The sequence below is a fragment of the Mauremys mutica genome, chromosome 5 (genome assembly GCF_020497125.1).
Source record: "Mauremys mutica isolate MM-2020 ecotype Southern chromosome 5, ASM2049712v1, whole genome shotgun sequence".
In the NCBI taxonomy this organism is placed as follows: Eukaryota; Metazoa; Chordata; order Testudines; family Geoemydidae; genus Mauremys; species Mauremys mutica.
The window spans coordinates 130,820,008-130,834,115 of NC_059076.1; the positions used below are offsets into that span (position 1 = coordinate 130,820,008).

The 14,108-nt window shown below is 45.1% G+C and overlaps 1 gene segment (V, D, J or C); it reads right to left on the bottom strand.

The window, feature by feature from the left end:
- Positions 1-6,433: 6,433 nt before the first annotated feature.
- Positions 6,434-12,068, bottom strand: LOC123371113. The segment is given in 3 exon segments: positions 6,434-8,658; positions 11,151-11,237; positions 11,729-12,068. Coding segments are annotated over 3 exon segments (429 nt in total).
- Positions 12,069-14,108: the final 2,040 nt, after the last annotated feature.

A 14,108-nucleotide genomic window follows, 5' to 3' on the forward strand; every position in this document is an offset into this window, starting at 1 on the left:
CAAAGTCGTGTAGGTTGAAGAAAGGATTGGAAGCAGATAGTTGGTGTGGTTTGTGATCTAACCGAAGTCTGTTCTGGCTCTGACACCTGGGCCTCCACGGAGGAGACAAAAGAGAGGGAGGCTCAGAGGGATACTTAACCCCCTGCAGGGATGGAGAAGAAAAAATGGAGAGTGGGGAATATTCTACCTATAACCACTTGTGTGCTCTTGAGAGACAATACAAATAATGTTAATATTCCTCCACCTGCAGCCATACAGGTTCAGATACATCTACTGCCATAGACAGACCAGAGATGGGTCTGGTAAATACTTGGATGGGAGACTGCTGAGTTGCTACAGGAAGGGGTGTTGATGGTTTAGCAGGAGACCCTCCTCCCTCTGAGCCTGTAGTGAACCCCATGATCTCCGGTGGCATTAGGTGAGCTGCACTGCAGAGAGCAGTCATTTGGATGAGACCCCAGCCTAGACCCCATTTAGGGTCTATAGCTACCCCATGGTTTTGCAATAATAGGGATGAACATTGGCATGTGTATTGTGGGAGAATAGACCTATCAAATACTCCCTGTAGTTCTAATGGGATACAATGATCTTGAGATCCAGTTGCAGAGTATTGCTCCTGCCACCCCACTGGAGCTGAGCTTCAGCAGAGTGTGATCTGATCCCTGTATGTGTTTCTTTGATGGTTTGGGGCTGTTTGGTGCTGTATAAAATGTCAGGTGTATTTTGAATTACTTCCTCTTTTTCATTTGCATTAAATGATAAAATTCACCATCTTGGTCACAACTGTGACAAACAAGCACCGTGCGTGCTCTGTGCACAGAGAGGTTTTTGTAATGGTCTGTATCACTGTGATAGGGAAGCTGTTGCGTTGCTGACAGTAATAATCTCCAGCGTCTTGCACATCAACGTTGCTGATTGTGAGAGTGAAATCAGTGCCAGACCCACTGCCACTGAACCGGGCTGGGATTCCAGAGTAACGGTTGGTAGAATCATAGATAAGGAGCTTAGGTGCTTGTCCTGGTTTCTGTTGATGCCAGTCTAAGTTGTTGCTAATGCTGGTACTGGCTTTGCAGTTGATGGTGACTCGCTCTCCAGGAGACACTGACATGGATTCTGGAGTCTGAGTCAAAACAGTTTGGCCATAGGACTCTGGATATGGAAAGCAAATTCATGGAATCAAGACATGTTATTAAAAGTAATTAAAGCTTGGTATTTAAATGCATTTTTCATTTAAGAATTTAGATTTCAAAATAAGTACTGCAGTATTATTTTAAGCTTAGCTAGTATTTTATTGCCTATGAAGTCTGTTCCTTGTTGATAAAATGCTCACCCTGAATCCAAAGCACTAGTATCCAGAGAAGCTGGGTCTGTGAGAGCATCTTGATATATCTCCGTGGGGAATGCTGAACAGCTCACCAGACAGTGCAAACAGGACCGTTTATGAATGCTCAGCAGCCCAGCCAGGGAACATCCTTCCTGAGTGAATATGCAAATGACCCCTTCATATAAATGTGCTGCATTTTAGATCCAAGGGCATTTCCTGTTACTCTTGTGTGGTGTTGGTCTCTGTAACCTGGTGATAGTGACTTATGAGGTAAACTTGCAACAGTGATGGTTTTATGAATGGAATAACAGAAGATGCTCTATGGAGAAGGGGCCATGAATGTTGTATGTGACCTTGTATGTAAACAGTTAATACTTCCCAGCCATTTTAGAGCAGTTTTCAGATCCATTTACCTCCCTTTGTTGTTCTCCCTGCCATACAAATATGAATAGATATCCTTTACTTTACAAACTATGCTTGTTTGACGTTTGTCTTTGCAAAACTGCTGCTTCTGCTTGATTCAGATATATTGCCACAAGCAGGCAGGGAATTGCAGTAGAGTGCAGACGGATTTCTTTCACAAGGGCTCTGCTATTGGCCACTTATGGAAAACTGCCCTCAGAATTTCTGGAACTGATAATGTGTATTGCTGTCCTAACCCCCATCACCATGGCTTCAATCTGAGTCCCCAAAGCACTTACTGTGTGGGACTTTCTGATGAGTGTTTCTATGTGTATCAGTCCAGATACACTATTTCATGTTCCTGACGAACAAAAAATGACTTCAAATTACAGTTGCTCATTCATTCCCCTGCCTACACACCAGCTGTGAAGGAATGCTGGAGCTAAAACCTTAAGGGCCTGATTTCAAAGCTCATTGAAGTCTGTGGGAGACTTTCCTCTGACTCCAGTGGGCTTTGGCTCAAGCCCATAATTCATAAAGCTGTGGAGACGCTTAGTGAAGATTGTCAATGAATATGAAGTCTCATTAGCTGATGTTTAATTAGTAGGTGCCCTAACTGAACAGAGACTCTGTGGAACACTTGTGTATTCACTGCGAATTAGAGCCCTTTGATGATCTTTGGAGATCCTCAGTTTGCCATGGATTGCAATTCAGTGGCTGTTGTGGATGCCCCATTGACGATGTGTCTGTGACTGCTTCTGTGTGAACTAGGGCTGTGCTGAAAATCAGTTGTCAGATCTTGATATTTGGCTACTTCCCAGTAACTCTTCCAGCATCCGTCTGAAGAGGATGGTTAGGAGGAGGCACCTGCCTGTCCCTGGGATAGCTGTGGCATGGCCAGTGTGGTCACTGTCTTTCACTTCTTTCTCCTGGCCTGACCTTGTGGTACCCCAGCCTGCATTGGAGAAGGAAGGGAATTTACAAGAAGGCTCCACTTCTTTTTGGTCTGACCCTGTGACACCAGCTTCTTCTTGTTCTCCAGGCTCTCCTCCTTGTGGGCTGTTTTATTCACACCCTTTCCCAGCTGTTCATCTGTTATCTGCCTCTCCAGTAACTAACCAGCTATTTGCTCCTGCGTGAACCCAAGAACCCTGGAACACGGTAGCTTGTTGGAGAGCCTGTAATGGGTCCGATCCTACACCCATAGATGTCAACGGAAATACTGCTGTTAACTTCATGGGGCCTAGGATTGGGCTCTAAGACAGATTTTTCAAAAGAACTCAGCTCCCATTTAGGCATCTAAGTATTGGCTACGCATCTGCTTCTATTAAGCCAGGTATGGCCAGATTTCCATCCAACTTGCTGAGCTCTGTGAATCATTTAGTTTGTGCCTAAATAGGAGATGATCTCTTTGGAAATAACTGGCCCATATGTATGTAACCCTTCTGCCGGGCCGAAACAATAGCAGCAAGGGCCGGGTTCAATACATAGGGGTCCCTTCCCCACAACATAATGCAAAACCAGCTCGAGCCCCCACCCAATGACCTGGGAAAATCTTACACTCACCCCTGGGCGCCTCGAGGAGGCAATACTTCCCCTCTCGCAAGCACAGAGTCTTGGTGTAGCAGAAAAGGTTTAATAACATGAGAAACAACAAGCATTAAATTGGGAAAATACCTCAGCTAGAGTTCATAGGTCAAACCGTGAGCAAAGACCCACCCCAGCAAATTGGGCCGTGTCCTTCTCTCTGGGCCCTTGAGTCCAGCAACCCCCAAATCACCCACAGTCCCAAAAGTCCCACAATCCAAAAGTCTCTGTCCTGGGTCAGTGCAGCCCCAGAGTTCAAGAGTCTCTCTGCAGAGGTCCCCCTCCCCAGCCTGGGTAGAAAGGGGCACCTTACGTGGTTTCGGGGCCAACTGCCCTGCCTCTTCGTGGGGTTCTGCTTCCACTAGTCGTCCCCGCAAACAGCTCAGCTCCGCTTGCTCTGTGGGCTGCTCCACTCTGCCAGCTGCTCTGGTCTACCAGCTGTCCTGTGATCCGCTCCAGCCATCCTCACGAGCTGCTTGGCTCCACTCAACCAGTGGCTGCACAAACTGCTCCACTCCGCTCTGCCAGCTGCTCTGCTCCACGGTATTGCTTCAGGCTCCCCCACTCATGAGCACAGTACTCAGTGCTCTCAGCTCAGCAAGTCCAGCTCTTCAGTGATTTCAGCTCTTAGTGATTCCAGCTCATAGTAGGGGAGCCCCAGTGCCAGTGAGTTCAGCTCAGTAACCTGTATCTAGAGTCTTAAGGGAATCAAAAATTAACTCTGACATTCCACAGTGGAGAGAGGCACAGGTGGAACTGGTGCTTCTGGCTCACACAAGACGCCTGCACCACCCAGTACAGATATCTGTCCCCAGCCTCTCTCCCTCAACTGGGTTTTGGAACCCATGTCCCTTGTCTAGCAAGTGCTATTTAGCTGACAATGAAACCCTCTATCATAAGACAGTTTTGTAGTTCCTCATTTACTTAATCGGGTTGACAACATTTTATTGCTCCTGCCCCAATAACAACGAAATTGGGGGTCCTACAGCTGTGAAAATAACCATCCCATGCTGCTTTGCGGTATGCTAAGTGGGGTGGGAGTGCCAATGCAAATAACCGAAACTTCTTTCCGCACTCCCCATAATTTACCACCAGATGTCAGGGTGGGGCTCATCCTGACTCTGCTTACATGTATTAATTACTATCATTCTTATTTGTATTGCTGTTGTGCCTAAGGGCTTCTGTGATGGATCCATTATGTTAGGTGCTGCACAAGCGTTGAAATTTCTTGTTCCTCCCTCTTGCATTTTTTCTTTTAAAAGGATCGCTCTGCCTTTATCAACAAACTTACTTAACAGAGCCATGTAGCCTTAGGTTTTCCCTGAGCTCTCTGCATGGACAGTGGAAATGACAGTGGGAGGAGTTTGCTGTGTTGTTGTGGCACACAGTGATTTCATTAACTTCCTGTTTCTTGTTTATGAAATCTGTGAAGCTGACTGTCCTCATGCAGCTGTGAAAAATATTCAGCACTGCACATTCAGATAGGGAGGTTTTTGTATTGGGCTGTATCACTGTGAGAGGCCAGCTGCTATACTGCTGGCAGTAATAATCTCCAGCATCTTCAGCTTCAACCCTGCTGATTGTGAGAGTGAAATCAGTCCCTGACCCACTGCCGCTGAATCGGGCTGGGACGCCTGATTGCAGGGTGGTAGCACCATAGATAAGGAGCTTAGGAGCTTGTCCTGATTTCTGTTGGTACCAAGCTAGGTTGTTGCTAACACTTTCACTGGCTCTGCATTTGATAGTGACTGTGTCTCCTGGGGATACCGATAGAGATTCTGGAGTCTGAGTCAGTATTTTCTGCCCAATGGAATCTAGAAGTAAAAAGGAAATGGAGGAATTTGTAACATGTTAATCAGAGTTATAGCTTTATTTTGCAACACATTTTTAATCTGATATCTTATTAAACAGCCTTAAATAAAATATATTATCTGTTACAACAATGAATAGATTATATTTACATAGTCACTGATGTTATTGTTAATTAAAACTGAGTCTATTGTTTTTTCTTACCCTGAATCCAAAAAACTAGTATCCAGAGAAGCTGAGTGTGGAAGATCATTGTGGCAGTTCTGAGCCAGCAATGCTAACCAGGTCACTGAGCAGTGCAAACAGCTCCATTTATATGAGCTCAGCAGGGCAGGAGGGGAGGGTCGCTCATGTGTGAATTTGCAAATGGAAGGAGTCATGTAAATCTACTTCATGTGAGTGGCGGGGGCAGGATACTGAACTGTCTTGTATTTGTGTTTCTGGTTTATAAGACTGAAGTAGCAAGATGGTGCAGGGGACACCATATGTGCTGCAGCTAGATACGAGTAGCTAAACCATTCACTCATTTTCTAGAAGGTTTTTAACAGCAGTTTGAAGAGCCCAGTCTGTTTTCTTTTTCTAGTTTTGTTTTTCTCCTGCCACATGAAAATATAATTGAATTACCCAGTATTTCCTTCTGTGGGAGATAACTGAGCAGATACCTTGTAATTACCCTTGTAAAGTAAGGACTTTCCCTTCACGCTGAGCCAGCACAATACAGCAAAGTAGTAACAGGATCTATAGCTCTGGAAAGAAACCCTGGTAAGAGTGACACTACTGCATGTCACAGCTGGGCTCACACTGTGTTCCTGGCCAGCATACTCAGCCCAGGCACTGAAGCGTGTTTCAGAACCTTGCCCTGTGTCCATTGTGGGTGAGAAAGGGATCTGGGCAGAAACTAGAATGGGGAGAGATTTTGAGTCACTGGGAGTCTCTCGTATTGCAGGCCTTAAACACCACTGGTCCCACTGATGCGCCTGGTGTGTCTTTTGGCTGGAAGGGAGGATATAAAAACTTCTCAGCAGAGGCTGCTTATGGCATTTTAAACACTTTGAGGCTGAACTTTAATCTAGATCATTGAATTCTATGTAGGAATAAGGTCATCCTAGCCCCATGCTGCTCCAAAGGCTTGGTTAATGCAGTGTTAGAGGAAATGTTGCACAGGTACAATAATGCATGGTGCACATTTTGGTATAGGAGTAAATACAATGAAAATCACCCAAGTGGCTTTTATCGTAAAGTGCAATAATAGAAACCCACTGTTCTAATTTTATTTCTTATTTATTCCCTGCCTATAAGAAATCAGATTGATTGATTTATTTATTTGTTTGTTTGTTTTGTGCTAAAGATTTTCTGCTCCACTCTTTATACTGTTTGCTTCCTAAGCAACACGATCATGGAGGTTTTTCTGTTGCCATCATTCCCTTCTGTGGCTTGTGATGAGAAAATCTCTGTCTCTGTTTGTCATGAGACTAGCTCCTGTTTAAGGGCTTGATCCAAATAGACTGGCTGCACCTTGATTACCTTTCCTCAGCAAGGCCCTCCCAGCTGGGGTACAGAAAGTGTGGTGGGGATTTACTGCCTGCCAACCCCCAAATACCCCCAAACCAACCCGCAACAAAACCAAACCGTGCTGTGGCTGATGATGCAGCAGGGCCCCCTCCTATGGGAATGGTGGGGATGGGTTGCTGCAGATGTGCTTCAACACCTGTAAGGGGCACCAAATCAATTGTCCTTCATCATGACTTCATCTTTGCCTCCATGGTACCCTATTCTGCAAAGAGCAGCTCAGCTAGACATATGTGGCTAAAGGCATCTTTCGTGTAACTACAATGAAGTGAGCAGAGTTGACTCAGGGATGGATTTGACCTATATTGTGCCAGAGGCTTTGATCTTTATTGTGTGACTTCCTTTGGTTGGCTCTAAGCAGCTGTCACGTGCCTCCTTGGGCATTTAGATAATGAGGAGATGGTTGCTGGTGAGGGTACAGGAGAGACGAGGGTAATTACAGCTCCAGCTCTGTTAGGAATCCCATAGGCCAGAATTTTCAGAGGGGTGAGATGGGAGCAGCAGGGCTGGTGGGTGCTCAGGGTGGGCTGAGCTGGTTTCTGCAGGGTTTTCAATGGGGTAGAGCTGAGGGTGGGCTGAATGGTGGCTTTGGAAATACAAGTTGACCTCACTCAGTGCAGGCTGATGGGGTCTAACACACTGTGGCCGGTGTGGTTTGTAAGAGGATGCACCACACCCTTCAGACAACACAGGAGAGCTCTGCAGAGTCTCAGGCCTTCCACTAGTACAGAAACACAGACAGGAATTATCCAGACCGACAGCACAGAATTAAGTGGGATGATTCCAGCCTTGACTCCCTTTCTTACCACAGTTCAGTTGTTACTCTCAAATAACAGGTTCTTGCTCAGAGTGTGTGAGACTCAGTTTTTGTTTGTGAAAATGATTGATGGTTTATAGCTGATTGTAACCCAGGTGAACTTTGTTCACACAGCTGTAACCAAGTCCTGGCTTTACGGATCTGTCCGGCTTTGACTCCTCGAACAACCTGTCCTGGTTGAAGTGGTTCCTCTCCCGCATCGCTGGCTGTGCTGAGCTCCCTGCTCTGGCCATGCAGATACAGGTTCTAGTACCATGTGCTGTCCTAGCTGGACCAGGGATGGGTCTGGTAAGTAACTGAATGGGAGACTGTCTGGGAAAATGGAAATGGTGCTGATGGTTTATTAGGAGGCACTCATCCCTCTGGGTCTGTACTGAATCCACAATCTACTGTGTTATGAGGGAGCTACACTGCAGGGGCTGGTCTTTTGGATGAGATACCAAACTAGAGCCAGGATCACTTGGGGTCTTCAGACATCCCAAGGCAAGTTTTGCAATAACAGGGCTCAGGATTAGTACCAGTGTTGTGGAAGAATATAAATGTGGCCTAGTGAAACTACTCCTGGAAGTTCTAATGGCCTACAGTGAACTTTGGATTCAAATACCTGGTGCTACTCCTTCCACCCCCGTGGAGCTGGGCTTCAGTGGAGGGTGAACTTAGCCCTGCATTTTGTTTGTTGATGACTTTGGCATCGTTGCTGCTTTAAAAGTGTCAGGTGTAATTTGAGTTACTTCCTGTGTTTTATTTGCATGAAATCATAAAATTCACCCTTCTGGTCGCAGCTGTAACAAATGATAAGCATCAGCTCTCTCCGTTTACAGGGAGGTTTTTGTAACGGTCTGTATCACTGTGAGAGGGTAGCTCTGGCGTTGCTGACAGTAATAATCTCCAGCATCTTCAGCTTCAACGCTGCTGATTGTGAGAGTGAAATCAGTGCCAGACCCACTGCCGCTGAACCGGTCCGGGATCCCAGAGACACGGTTGGTAGAATCATAGATAAGGAGCTTAGGTGCTTGTCCTGATTTCTGTTGGTACCAGCCTAAGTAGTTGCTAATGCTGGTACTGGCTTTGCAGTTGATGGTGACTCTCTGTCCAGGCGACACTGACAGGGATTCTGGAGTCTGAGTCAAAACAATTTGGCCATAGGACTCTGGATATGAAAAGAAAATTAAGGCAGTCATGGAATTTTATTAAAAGTAATTAAAACTGGATATTTAAATACATTTTAATTGAATCATTTATTTAACACTAGTTTGCAAAATAAGTAACATAGTATTATTTTAAACCCAACTTGCATTTTATTGCCTATGAAGTCTGTTCCCTGTTGATGTAATGCTCACCCTGAATCCAAAGCACTAGTATCCAGAGAAGCTGGGCCTGTGAGAGCATCTTGACAGGTCTCCGTGGGGTATGCTGAACAGCTCACCAGGCAGTGCAAATGGGACCATTTATGAACTCTCAGCAGCCCAGCCAGGGAACGTCCCTCCTGAGTGAACATGCAAATGACCCGTTTATATAAATGTGCTGTGTTTTAGTTACAGGGCGTTACTCTTGTGAGTGTTGGTCTCTGTAACTTGGTGATAGCGATGTATGAGGTAAAAATGCAAGACTGGAGGTTTAATAAATGGAACAATAGAAGGTGCTCTATGGAGAGGGCACCAGAAATATTGCATGTGACCTGGAATTTTATCAGTTAACATCTTCCAGCCATTTTTACAGCATTTTTCGTATCCGTTTACCTCAATTTACCTTTGCGTTATTCTCCCTGCCATGAAAATATTCATGGATTCTCTCCAGTGTCCTTGCCCAAGGAGATAGTTGGGCTGATGTCGTCTAGATTCTTTTTACAGTAAGGCCCTTCCTTCGGGACAGATTGTTGCTGGTGCCTCCCTGGGTGTGCAAGAATGGGGGTGTGCTAGGAGCCCTCCCATACAGGGGCTAGACACATTGCTATCCTTGGGGATGTATAACCACCCCAGAAGTGACTGTGAGCCAGGATCTCCACCCCCTGAACCAGCCATGGAGATGGCCAGCTGTGGAAGGGAGGGTGTGTGCAGCGCCCACTTCTGGAGCAGAACAGCAGCTGCATTCCCCCTGCTTGCCAAGTGGCTCAGAAAAACATTGAGTAATTCCTTGTGAAGCTGCTTCTTTTTGGCCTTGCTCCCAGTGCAGACCTGTGCAGACTGGCTTGTGTGAGCCCTTTCTTTGGGGAAAGCAAGATAGAGTGTAGACCCCACTAGAGAGTGGGGATCTTTGTCCCCGCCAGTGACTCTGTAAGAGATTTGTGTTCCTGAGTCCCACTATGCCATAAACATGCTTAACTCCCTTTGATTTTAGTGGGAGTTAGGTATGTAAATAGCTTTGTGGATCTGGATCTAAGAGCCTAAATCATGTGTGAAAATGAGGCTAAGGAACTTAAGTCAGTTAGATGTTGGAAAACTGAGAGGAACCACACCTAACTATCCTTAAAAATCTGAGCTCCAGTGCTCTGGTAAAGTCACAGCTGAGCAGGGGCGGCTCCAGGCCCCAGCACGCCAAGCGCGTGCTTGGGGCCGCATGCTGCGGGGGGCGCTCTGCCGGTCGCCGGGAGGGCGGCAGGCGGCTCCGGTACGCCTGCGGGAGGTCCACCGGAGCCACCTGCCGCCTTCCCGGCGACCAGCAGAGCGCCCCCCGCGGCATGCCGCCCTGCTTGGGGTGGCGAAATGTCTAGAGCCGCCCCTGCAGCTGAGAACAGTAATCCCCTAGCTCCACACATAGTTTCAGCTTGATAAAAATTCTCTTTCTGATTTGAATGGTTGCTTTGCGCTCTAACGGATGCTGACTTCCACCCAGTCGAAGATGCCTGGTGATGTTGCAGCCGTTTCTTAAGTTTGTTGAGAGCTTTGAAATCCGTGGCTGAAAGGTGCTACAATATTGTCTGTAGAGATCAGTTATTAACTATCATAAGAATGTCCTGTTTTTGTTTGGCATGAAAGTTTTATATCTCTCTGCCTCACTCTCATTTACTATTTTTTTAAAATTTCATGCTTATATTACAGACAGTACCAGCCAATGGCTCCAGTCAGGAACAGGGCCCATTGTGCTTGGTGCTGTACAACCAGAGAGGAAAACGCAGTCCCTGCCCTGAGGAGTTTACATACTAAGGACCTGATCCTGCCAACCCCTGCAGACATATGTCACTTTACTGATGTGAGCAGTTCCATTGACATCAATGGGAGAAGTCCTGTGAATGACATGATGTGTGTGAGTAAGGGTTTGCAGGTCTAGGTCTATTTAATTACCAGATGCAACAAGTAAATATTTGGAAATTACAATAGGAGAGTAATAGGGGAGAGAAGCCCAAGATAACAGTGAAAAGCTTGTGCAGTTACACAGGCTGACAGGCATGGCACACTCTGTGTAGCACCGGAAGGTTTTTGCATTGGCCTGTGTCACTGGGAGAGGCCGGTCATTGTACAGCTCATAATAATAATCTCCAGCATCATAAGCTTCAGCACTGCTGAGAGTGAGAGTGTAATCCAGCACCACTAGAACTGAATCAGGCTGGGAGCCTAGAGGCCAGAGTAAGAGCACTATGAATGAGCAGCTCAGGAGATTGTTCTGGTTGTTTTTGGTATGAGGCTAAATTGTTGCTAGGCTCACCCTGGCTTTGCAGTTGATAGTGGCTGTGTCCCCTGGAAACACTGACAGATTCTGGAGTCTGAGTCAGCACTTTCTGTCCAATGGAATCTAGATATAGAGAAAAGAGAGGCAGAGATAGAATGGGGTAAGCAGGATGATGGACAATTATTCAGAGATTTACACTGAAAAACTGTTTAAATTTCACTTAAAGAGTAGAAATTAACTTACAATACAATAGATTTAACACATGAATGCAGTGATTGTTACATTTGTATTATTTCTAACCTTGAAGCCAGACACCAAATAGCATCCAGGAAGGGGAGTCAGTGACTCTACCTTGCTTATCTATTACTGGAAATGCTTGTCAAGAAGCACAATTTCCAGTGAGTGAAATTCAACACATTTATAAGTGCTCCGAAAAGGAAAATCACTCTAGTGTCAATACACAAAAGGGTCAAATGCTGGAGGTCAACAGGATAATAGACCCAGGAGAACTGTTCTGAAATATTTGAATTGTCTGTCTGATGCTGCCATTGCATGTTATAACTATTCATAGTTACTCACTATTCTGGTGTTCGAGTGCTCAGGCTGAGGCTTACATGGCATAAGGTGCGTACGGTTGTGGATTTATTATTTAATGAGGTGATGTAGCAGAGCAGGATGCAGATGTCCATTCATTTCCCAATTTCCATAGGTTTAAACACAAGCCCGTCTAGAACTATTTTTAGGGTCAAGTTTTGACCTGTTACTCACACAGTGAGCAGTTATTCTCATAGATAATCCCATTCATTTCACTGGGACTGCTTGTGTGAGTGCTTAGCTGTGGGGATAAGGGGCTCCCAGTCTGGCTTTAAAGCTGTTTCTTTTAAAATATTGTGCTCAGGGAAGCACAGTCACTCATTCATTCTCCTTCCTCTTGAATCAGATTGTACCGGTGAATCCCTCAGAGTCCAAATGGCCTGTTTGGTCTGAAAACTCCAGTTCTGCAATGTTGTGTCATAATACCGCCACCTACTGGCCAATGAAGAGTTGTTCACAGAATTGAGAGCATGAACAGCCTGCACAAGCAGATGTTGGAGCGTTCCCCAGGGAGTGTGGTGCCACACGGCCTGATGCTTCTTTCCCTTCTCATATCTGTGTCCCCTTTTTGCCCCCCAGTCACATGTTTCAAGCTGTGATTGATGTTGTGGAGATAGTTTTCAAACATGAGGTCTTTCAAACTATGGCAGTACGGCCAGGCCCGGCGATATTTACACCATGGCCAGAGTTCAGGCTAGGGTGGCATTTGTATCTTCTGTGTTATCACTGTAACCCTGAGGTATTATCTCATCAGACACCAAGAGACCCATCTCGTGTACAGAGCCCTTATTAAGGAAGGATGAGCTTGTTATTAAGACACTGGATCGGTGATGAAGAGATCCAGTGTCTCCCTGTGTGACACAGGACACTTAGTCACTTAATCTTGCTGTGTCTCAGTTCCCATTTGTTACATGGGGAACCCAGGCCACCCAGTGAATAGTTTCATGCTTTGAGTCAAGACCATCCTACACATGTTCCCTGGCACTCTTGTATCAGGTCCCCCAGCAGTGCACCTTCATGCTGGTATGCAGCCATGCAATCATTCAAGAGCATAGACGTTGGGACTCAGGGAGTGGGCTCTCCCTGTTTCTTTCACACAGCAGAGGTCTCACTAATAGCCCCCTGAACCAAGAAGTCAGTTACAAATCAAGGGCCAGATTTACCAGGACATTTTGGCTGCTCTGGTGATGCAAACTGGCTGGTTGCTCTGCCTGCCTTGGTGGACAAGTAAATCTGTCCTCAGAAATCAAGACTGCAGTGCTTTCTAGATAATATTCTATTGCTCAAACAGAAGTTCTTGGCTTGATGCAGAATGTATTAGGTAGGTTTTATAGCTGGTGTTATTCAGGAGATAAGATTAGATCATCATGATGGTCCCTTCTGGCCTATGAATTTAAATTAAATAAAATAAAGACATAAGGTAGATATTACATATCTTCATATCATTAGTATTGTTGTATAGTGGCATTCTCTTTGGGTTTGTGTTAGTTCTCGTGTATGACATTTTTAGAGAGAGAGAAAGAGAGAGAGAGTGTGTGTGTGTGTGTGTGTTAAGGTTGTTTGGGTGCCTTAACAGTACTTTTTTATGTTAAAGTGTTCAGGTTTTTTTAAAAAGTTTAAGTGTAATTCATTTTGAATTTCCTTGGTTTTCCAATGCTTTGTTTTGGGATAAGTACAACATCCTTGTAATGTTGTTACTCTTAGATTATTGAGATATACTGACAACCTTAACTCTCTCTTAATGTAGATTTTTGTTTGGAATTTCCTTATATTTGTTTTTATAAATACAAAAATAATAATATGGCATTAAGGCTGAGAGTACATATTAGTAGATAAAATCCATTACCAGGATGTTGTCATTACTCAAACACCAAGAATCAGAAACCCAGCAAATTCACAGAGAAGGTCAGACTTTTTAAAACAATGAAACTAATTAGAAATACCATCGTAAGATTTCACCAGTGACCCTCAACTCTTGCTATAACAAACTTCCATGCATAGCTAACTTCTTGGAATAGCAATACAGTGCTAGAGTTTTAGGTTATAAAAGTGGATGGGAGAAGTTTCCTTCTAGTTGTCTTTTGGCAGAACATTTAAAAATGTGAACATTGTGCTAGTTGTGTATACTAGTGTCTACTGTACTGAAGACTTCATGGAGCAGAGAGATTTTCGTACTGGTTTGTATCACTGTGAGAGGGAAGTTGTTATACTGCTGACAGTAATAATTTCCAGCATCATCAGTTTCAACCGTGCTGATTGTGAATGTGTAGTCAGTGCCCGACTCACTGCCACCAAACCGGTCTGGGATGCCCATGGGACGTTGCTGGTGTAACAGATAAGAAGCTTGGGAGCCTGTCCAGGTGTTTGTTGGTACCAAGCGATGTAGTTGCTAATGCTTGC